At 44.8% G+C, this 9703-nt stretch overlaps 3 protein-coding genes across 3 annotated transcripts; 2 read left to right on the top strand and 1 right to left on the bottom strand.

The window, feature by feature from the left end:
- Positions 1-508: 508 nt before the first annotated feature.
- DFL_005244 (uncharacterized protein) lies at positions 509-1453 on the bottom strand (the record flags this gene model as incomplete). Its single annotated transcript, XM_067634473.1, has 1 exon — positions 509-1453. The coding sequence occupies one exon, from the start codon at positions 1451-1453 to the stop codon at positions 509-511; it is 945 nt and encodes a 314-aa protein (XP_067492538.1).
- A 783-nt stretch (positions 1454-2236) lies between these two features.
- Positions 2237-4486, top strand: DFL_005245 (uncharacterized protein; the record flags this gene model as incomplete). Its single annotated transcript, XM_067634474.1, has 1 exon — positions 2237-4486. One exon carries the CDS (start codon positions 2237-2239, stop codon positions 4484-4486), a length of 2250 nt encoding a protein of 749 aa, XP_067492539.1.
- Positions 4487-6957: 2471 nt separating this feature from the next.
- Positions 6958-8949, top strand: DFL_005246 (uncharacterized protein; the record flags this gene model as incomplete). The annotated part of the gene is made up of 1 exon (XM_067634475.1): positions 6958-8949. The coding sequence occupies one exon, from the start codon at positions 6958-6960 to the stop codon at positions 8947-8949; it is 1992 nt and encodes a 663-aa protein (XP_067492540.1).
- Between the last annotated feature and the right edge of the window lie 754 nt (positions 8950-9703).

Below are 9703 nucleotides of genomic sequence, written 5' to 3' on the forward strand. Positions count from 1 at the left end.
GCCGGTTATAAATTTGGGGACATAATATTTTGTAAAATTATTCACGCGGTTTGTGCCTACGATTTTTACTCTGTAAAGACTGGCGTATCGGCGACCTGGTGAATATGTGCTCCCGGGATTTCCGAAACCTCTGCATGAATGCTATTGTATTTTGGGGACCAAAACATACCTAGGCTGCATTTTATTGTCCCTAGATGCAGAAAATCGGAAATCTGCAGATTTGGGTTTATGCGCTGTCGTACTTGCGGAAACTATCTCCTACGGTGTACTTCGTACAAAATTTATAAAATACCGCACCAAATTAGACTGCATTTGGTGACGATTCAGGAACCATATTGAATTAAAAGTACTAATTGATTGAAACCCTCTCGCTAGATAGATCTTTTTTTTTCCCTTTAGGAAAAAACGAAAATTTTGACAAATGAAGCATTAATACATCCTCATACATGCACCTCCACACTGCTTAGACTACGATTGAAGTTTAGGCTCCAGAGAAAAGCATCGAACTTTAGAAGAGGCCTGAAACTGTGGCGTCTAGGCTCCCAAGGTTACTGTCCTCTAATTCTTGTTGGCGACAGATTTTCTCTTTATCGACCCATCTAGCGGCGACCCGAAATCTAATCGAACCGTTTTCCCAGGTACTTAGAAGGGACCGAAGCCTTATTGGAAGCTCGAACCAGCCTCTGCCACACCACCAAGCCGCTTGCCAAATAAATGCTAGCATAACTCTTGGGTCAGAGGTGAGATTCGGGCAGCCCGCATGCCAAAGGCGCAGATCTCGAATAATGATGCTCCCCTTGGACACAACTGCCTGAACTGGGGGACAAACGGCTTTGCGGAGCTGCAACAGCTCTGGGATGATTGCTCTGACGGGCAAGTCTCCAGACTGTCCGGGCTCCAAAACTTGGTCTTCAAAGGTAGTTAAATGGGTGCCGGGCCAAACTTCGAGCGCTCCGTTCTCTATAGTCATGTCGACGAGTGGTATGTTGACCACCATCGAGAACGGGAATTTTGGATGCGGAAAGTCTATATCCGAATGGACTGGCTGTCGAGTGTTTGAGGGAGTTTGGAGAGCTGTGTTACCACTGGCATATTGCAACACAGGCTCCGGACCAAGCATGGCTGCGAGTGTTGGCATTACAAACTGATTCGCCCAGATGTCAGGGAACATAAGTTTCTCGTCAGAAGGAGGAGCCTGGTTGATATTGCCCGTTTCGGCGCCAAAGTTGAAGTGCCTCCCGGGCGCATTGGCCAATTCCTTCGCCTGGGGTGCTAGGACGGCGTTCAATGCATCGAGATGTTTTACATCGATTGCATTTTCGAGTACAATCACGCCAGAGGCATGGAGATGTTTGATAGAACTAGCGAGTAGCTCTGGAGGGTACGTACCCGCCTTACGATACTTCTCGGGAATAGAAAAGATAGGGATACCTTTTTCAAGGATTGGCTCCATGGTTCAAATTTGTGAATATGAGGACTTGATAGGTATGAGAAAGATCACTCAAAAAAAGATTTTCGGCTTTTTCAAAAGCAGTTAGACCGACAAGTCGAAGTATGGGCTAATTGAAGATGTGACTGGTTAGAACTTGATTGATGGTATATGCTCTATCAAATTTAGTGCTATATAACTCTGATAATGGTCGACCTTGAGGTGATAAAGCTATATTTATGCACAAACGCCTCCAACCCTCTGCGAGGCTTCGATTTTGGTTAGCACCATGCATCTATCTACTATCAGGGGTCACCATAGCTTATGAGTATGTTCTATAAGATAGGTGTCTTTTGGTATCTTTGGCCAATTCGTCTCGTGAACCGTTCTCATGGTGAGGCTTTCTGCATGTTCAAACAAAAATGCGCTGCAAGAAGAGATTGCATCGATTGTGGATCAGGCCTAGATATCCAACGAGACTCGAGATATCGGAATTAACTGCCTATGCATGATAGTAAAATGAGACATCTACAATCTACTGGAGGCTGGTTTACGAGATCGTCATATCGGTGCGCGAAATATTCGTGAACGGCTGCTAGCTGTAGGCTGTTTCTGTAGCTTTGCAGATATGAGTTTCGATAAATATAAATGGCGACCCACCTCGCTGCTGATTGTTCCTGTCCCAGATCACGCACCCAGCAAAGCCTCATACGCAGCCTAGCATCTCTTCAATTATACTATAATTGAAGCTCTATTCTCTGAATATATCTTAAGTTGACTGCTATCCTATCCATCAAAGCTGCAACAATGCCAGACCCCATTGGAGTACAAGCAGATATCACCAACATTCCTGGTGCCCTCAGTTCATTAAGCTCCATAACACCACTCCTTCGGGCACTTTCCGCTGATGGTGTCAATCCCCTCGCAGTCGTCCAACTAGAGGCGATTGGTTCTAGATTCCCTATGAGTGGACCATTGGCGAATAGGACTGTAGGCGCACTCACGAGAACGGGATCAGCCTTGACGTTTTGGAGGGCCCAAGTATCCGTCGGTTGGATGAGGGGGGATACTACTTGGGCATTGTCACAGACAGCTGGGGGTCAAGCTTCAGCACTCTTGACGGCCTGCCTCGTCGAGCTATGCTGTAGGAATATGACAGGTCATATACTTTTCGACCTCTCTCAGAAAATTTTACCTAGGGACAGTCGCCTCTCGAGCATGGAGCAACTTTCAGATCTTGCAGAGATTGTATCAAACAAGATGCAACCCGTGCGCTTTGGACAGCACCTGGCAGATCAAGTGACTCGGATTCGAATGACCTATATGCACTCAAATATTCAAATCCCCGGCATTGATCAATCGGGTCAAGATGCGAAAAAAAGCCAAGATCTAGACTTGAGTTCTCTTTTGGACAGAATTTCCGTTGAATCCCTAGTGCATATTCTAGATATAGCCCAGACCGCCTTGCAGGATGAAACGACTACTCTCCGTATAGAGGGATTTGCAGGGATTGCCCAACTTGTTGCCCTCTTTACTGGCCTTTGCGCGGAAGATGTTATGGTGCTGGTCGAGAATGAAGTCATATACCAGGGTGCACGAAGTTCAATTATCGTCTCAGTGGTCTATGGAAAGAGATTGGAAGTATCTAAAGAGCATGCATTGGATTTATCCAAGCAAATTGTAGGTTTGCGGAAGGACGATTTTTTAGGCCAACCAGGGAGAATGTCAGGGTTTGACCGTCTGACAATGGAAAAGGAGGGATGTCTTGGAGGCATGGTTATGAATCTTTTTGCCCATCGGGTAACGCGTTTGCATTTGGAAAACGAACGCCAGGTCGTTGTTTCCTTGGGCAACCTCGTCGGGGCTATCATCCTCACTTTTCAATCATCCGATTACGGACGTGAATCAGACCTCCCGGAGGGTGGCCTTCGATCCCTTCTCGGTACCTCTGCAGCTGCTGAACGCCACATCCGAGAACAACTTGGGTCGCTTTTTGGTGTCGATCTAGACCTCAGCTGCTTAGATGTAGTTTCTGCATATCATAGACTACGAGCTGCAGTTGCACAAGTGCTTCCGGACACTCACTGCACCTGCTCCGCATGTTTAAATTCATTCCATTGGGATGATTTGCACATCAAAAGGAACTATTGCTACGTTCGTAGTATCTGGGGAGGACTACAACCCATAATTGGGTATGCAATCCTGTTGACTTTCGTCGAAATCAAGTGTGGGTCGGTCAGACTGCTCCAGAGCCCAGATATCAAGGCAGGCCGTTTCTTCTGTAGCCGCTTGGTGCAGAAAGTACGGCAGTGTACTGCAGGCGAAAAAATAATCAATGTCGGTGACGACAAACAGAAATATTCGGTAACAGACCTTCATGCTGACCTCTGTGAAATGCTTGGCTCCAAGCCAGCAAACGCCGGTCCCGGATATACGGCAATTGGTACCAGCAATGGTTCAACGTCGATATTTCCATCGACATTGAAAAGAGTAGCTTTCGACGAAACCAAAATGGTGAATTATATCCTGGTGGATGGCCAATATCACAATGAAAAAAATTATTACAAAGCTATTATCGAAGATGCCAATATTCCGCCTCGCTTTCAAGCAGAAAATTCATTAAACCCGAAAGGAAAAGTCAGCTTATCAGATGCCGGAGTACACTCTGACCTTACGTTGACTACAAGGGAATACCATAATGCATTTGCATTGCGAACGAGTGTTCAAGTTGGGGGCAGGGTTTTCAATCTCAGTTTCTATGCACTTCAGATTGCATACATGAGTACAACGATTGCTCCAAGTTGCAAGGAAGCGGGCCACCAGCGAGATTCATCCCCGCCCCCTCCTTATGATACTGACAGTATCGTTGCAACCGGTGTTGATGCCCCACTTGCCAGCGAAGGTAGGTTTTCGGTAGCTTTGGTACATGGGAACAGTGCAGCCCAGTTTCTCGCGGGTGTTCAAAATACTCGCTCGCTGTTCCAAGGGGATTCATGTTTGGATTGTGCAATGAACAAAGCTCAATTGGAAGGTTATAAATTATTGATTCAAAGTTGATCATTTTTAGAGCTCGGAGGTTTGATATTGTCTGGGATGAACTTTCCATGCAGAATAGACCGGTTCTTTTCTTTCTCCGTTTGCTTTTTTGCTCTTATCGACGATCCAGAAGCGCGGGTTTCGCATGGGATTACGTTATTGTTATATGTTATTCCTTGTCGCAAGTTACAAACTGCAGCCACTTCAAGTGTTTCCAGTTGCATGTATGGTTTATTTGTATGTAATTTGATTCGATTCTTGCAACAAGTGGATTGAAATTATTGATATTTCCCCACGAATGCATTCCTCTGACTGATGCAGGGATTAATTGCATGAAGTATGAAGTAACCCTTTTTTTCTTTTCTGTTTTTTTACTATTTGTACAATCATATCAGCCTTATACCTCGTAGTTGGTGGGCTTGCAAACGTCGGCGCCGATGATTCTATAGTACCAATTAAATTGCACGAGCGCATGCGTTGGAAGCAGACAATTACTCTGTAAAGGTTTCCCTGTATCTATAGCTTGGGCTCGAAACCAAACGAACATGAAATCCTAGTACTAGTGCTCTATAATGTTACACATAAGATGTGTATGAATGTTCGAACGGATGTGGCTGATTCCCTCTCGATTGGCGAGTTGCATCTAGGAATTCAACACTTGTATCTCTAAGTGTCGATGTATCGAGGATCTCATGTCTACTAGGACTCGTGACGATTGAGGTGACGAGGTTTTCAGTATATATCCTGAGGAGGATAGATAGCTAACCCTGTATACTTTACGTGTAGTTACTGCATGAATTTGCAGAGCCTTTTAAAATAGAAAGATATAATTGGTATTTAAAAAACGCCCGGTAGGCCAAAGGTATATGCAAAATTATCAGAGAAAGCTTGCAAGAGCAAGTTAACAACGCAATGATAATAAAATTGGTTGTGAAAGGTAAAATTACAATAAGGAGACTCCTACCAGGCTGCAGGATTTGGTTGCCCCGCCAGCCTGCCCAGCCTAAGCCTGCCCAAGCTGGTACCCACCGCTGCCCCGACTGGGTACCCAACCCTGACCTGTCAACCACCCTTCCTGCCACCAGCCTGCCCGCCTACCCATCTACCTGCCTGCTGACACTATTAAACCTGTAACTGCAATCGCTGCTTCGATCCGCATGAATCGAATAGCAAAACCGTAGTACTCAATTCACTCTATAGCCTGCTTGAACTACAGAGACTTTCATCGCCGTTTCACCGTACAAACCACGTTCACGCCAGCCTACCCGTCGCCCGCCGCCTAGCCTATCAAATTAATTAGTGAATAGCACAACAGCTATGCTGCTTACCTCAAACCACTACACGTGAATCTTGTGCAATAGGATTTCTAGATTATAGAGCCGTAGAGACTATATTTTTATCATTTTTTTTTTTTTTTTTTTTTTTTTGATAGAGTTATCATCACCGTCGTTGAGGCAGTCTGTTATGTGATTTTGCCATACGAATTTTGGTGTGGTCTCGCTTGGTGGTTCGTGTTGCCGGTGTGGTTCGCAGCCCGGTAGGATGCGCTATTCCCATCGGATAGATTTTCCTTATTTGAAATCGCCAAGAAATCCGAGCCTGGCCCCAAAGACCCCTGTCCAAGCTTGTATGCAGGCCCAGCATGTCGCGGGTGTCAACATTCATATAAATATGCATGCGAAGCGACGTGTCACAAAGGCCTGCACTATGCTTCATACTTCATGATCAACCAAGCTTAACTCTTGGTTTTAAGAGTGTATAATATTTTCCGACCTTCATATTGTTAGGCAAATAAAATATCGCACCACTATGTTCCAAAACGGTTAGGTATGGTTACGAGTCAATATGCAAATAAGAGCTCAAAGCAGATATTCTAAATATCCTACTGGCTTCCTCTATCTACGTACAGCGTTCTTATACCGTCCCGGATAGTTTGATCTTCGGATTGCAGAAGTACCTCCTTACTCGCAGGTGGATCATGTTGAATGTGTCACTGAAAGCGGGGTGGAGGGGCAACCATGAGCTACCAAACTTGTGTGAAGCAGTTGCGTATGTATATGATATCAAATTCGGTTGGAACCGAATAAAAAAGACGTTTTTGACATGGGTACTGACTTAGCTGTTTAGAGTCTTCGGAATTCGGGAAATAGTATTTGCATTGGAGGACCTTCTATGGAGAATTATTGTTGACGTATGGGGGTTTTTTTTCTATTATGGGGTGCTTGTATCACGAATTGCATCTCTAAAGTTTATAAATAGTTGATGAATCACCTCGAGTAAACTGTTACGATTTGGATTGTTAATCTTCAGACAGCAATAAACACTCCACAGACGCTCCAAAATATTTTACCTGGGGTCTTTGTTTCTTCTTTTTCTTTGGCTCGTTAATTGGCTCTATATTACTTTAGTTTCTATATTATTCAGGAAACCTTTATACATCACTGCCTTACCCCTGCGAGTTTGTGAAACCTATATAATTCGCCAAATTCAGGATGAACAACGCCCTCACTACCACTCTCAACGATGTCGAGCAACGATGTAAGGCTGGCTACTACAACTATATCATTATTGGCAGCGGCATGGGAGGTGGCACTCTTGCTCGGTGCCTCATAGAGGGCGATAGTGGCCACGAGCGTGCAGATTCGCCTCGGGTTCTTGTTATTGAACGAGGTGGTCTGCAATTCTCTACCCACTGTATCAACACCCCAAGCCCTGGATGGTACAGAAAGGAAGGTCCTTCTATGAGTACGGACCTTGTTTTCCAGTCTGTTAAATCTCCAATTGCAACCGTAAGCTCGAGGTCAGTTCCATATGCTGGAGGACCGGTTCATTGCCTGGGTGGACGAAGCAATGTTTGGGGAATGTACACACCTCCTCTCGATCGTATGAGTGTCAAGGAAAAACTTGGCGAGGAAATCGAGCAGTATTTATTCCATAGGGATGGTTATATCAGAGCATACAATCTTCTTTCAAACGGGGGCGACCTGCGGAATCCCTATCCCATGTCGGGATCCGTTACCACAGAATCAATACAATATGTTATTCATGATGTTGTTAACGACTTCAACCGTCTAACAAATATGGTACCTTCCCATTTCATATGCCAGAACTTCACTGTTTGTCCAATGGGAGCAGAGTTTGTTCCGAAAGACCCGTCCAGGAGGTTATATCAGACCGCTATGGGGGGATATTCAGCTGTCAATTGGATGCTAGAGCGCTGCTACAATAGCAGCGAGGCTCTTACAATCCTACCGAACACGCAAGTAATAACTGTGAATTACAATCACGATCATGAAAATCACAAAAAGGAGATCACCAGCATCACTGTTCTTGACCCCGGAAGCAAACACAACCAACTCCGTAACATCCCTACAGGCGGAGCAAAAGTCATATTGAGCAGTGGCACCATAGACACCGCAGTTATCGCTTTAAGAAGTGGACTAGATCAAATTGTCCCAGACCTCATTGGTGTCGGTCTTACTGACCATGATATCTGGGGGGTTAGGTTCGAACTGTGCACAAAAAAAAATAATCCAGTCAACGCTCTCTTAGGCCAAGCACTCCGTTTACAAACGTGGGCGACGCTCTTTGCGGATGATGGGTCCGAGGACACACCATATCTCATAGAAAAAAAGGCACCTTTTCGTCTAAATCTCCCATCAAATAGCAGGCGGCGAGCACAGTGCCTCATCAATATTACCATTAACGCCACATCCTTTCTCGCCCCTTCTTTAGACTCTCCGATGATGTATCTGGACGAAAACGGCAAATTAGTTTCGAAGGCTGCATTCGATGAAAAGTTCCAATCGCCTAGTCACAATTATGAAAAGTTTAGCCTTCAAGTCGTCTTTGAGTTTGATAGCCCTTTAAAGGATGATAATAAAGTTTTGAATCTTCCAAGATCAACCCCGACAATTGAAATTCCATCACGTGAAGACAAGAGGCCCTACCTTCCGAGCATGCGCATATTTGCGTTGGAGGCCGCCTTGCTCTGTGGTTGGCTGAATACACACGGTTTCTCCCGGTCTAATCCCGCGGGCGGACAGGGTGCACAGAGTCATATGGGTGGTCATGACGTTTTAGCTGCGGCAGAAGTCGGTCCGCCGGCTTTAGCGGAACCAGTTGATGTAGGTAACGGGTACCAACCAGGAGCGCCAGGTTGGGTGCCTGGTTACACATGGGACGAAGTAAGGGACCCCCCCACAAACCCTTGCTGGAGATGGTGCCTACCGAGCAACGAAATCAGAGCAAGGAGTGTGATAGTAGATAGAGCGCCCTTTGGGGTTGTCGCACATGAAGTGGGAACTATGCGAATGGGCGTGGGTGAGAAGGGAGTTGTTAACACAGATTTGCAGTTTAAGGGACTCGATAATTTATTTGTCTGCGACCTTTCTGTGTTCCCGTGGAGCCCTACCGCAAACCCATCCCTGACCTTAGTAGCTTTGGCACAGCGTCTTGCTAGCGACTTGACCTCACCAAACTAACTCGATTCGATACTTTGATTTACTAGTGTATCTCAGCCTTATCGTGCGCCCGTAGTGCTCGAGTGATTTATCACTCAGCGGGTATGGTCGAGTAACGTAGCATGAATTTGCTCTTTAACATCTTAAAAATACTGCATTATTAAGTGATCTAGGTCTTGACGTCTCTTTTTTTTCGATTCCTCAATTTGCCAAAATCATGTTTTCATAAGTTCGAAAATTAGCAAATTTATGCATGAGCTTGAGTTCATATTGTTCGACTAAGATATAACCAGAGCTGTGCCAATGGCGCCAAAATTCCTACGCCTAACGAGATGACACAAGATAGTTGAAAAAATATATAGAAACATTTACTTAAGTACTAATTACCTACCTACCCACCTTATATTATTGTTTCGATATGCTAGTTATATAAAACGGAATTAATACTTGAGGGTATAATCATGATTAGATGTTGATGGATAGCCATTGACCTAAATGTTCCTAAATTTTTATAGATCTAGATCTATGTATTAATCGATTTATTTTATTTTGAAGGAAGAAACTTCCGTCATCGTGGGTATAGACATCGATCTGGGGACTATGTTTGTACCATCTTGGACCATACATATATACCCCGGAAGCTTCGAAGTTCTGGCTTGGATTACTTTAATTTGGCCTACCAGGAACCACCGGTGCACCTTTGACGAGCGAAAAATGCAGTTCGAATGCAATGTACCATACACCTAATAAGCTGATCTCTTAAACCGGCTTATAA

The sequence above is a fragment of the Arthrobotrys flagrans genome (assembly GCF_004000055.1).
Source record: "Arthrobotrys flagrans strain CBS H-5679 chromosome Unknown unitig_0, whole genome shotgun sequence".
NCBI lineage: Eukaryota > Fungi > Ascomycota > Orbiliomycetes > Orbiliales > Orbiliaceae > Arthrobotrys > Arthrobotrys flagrans.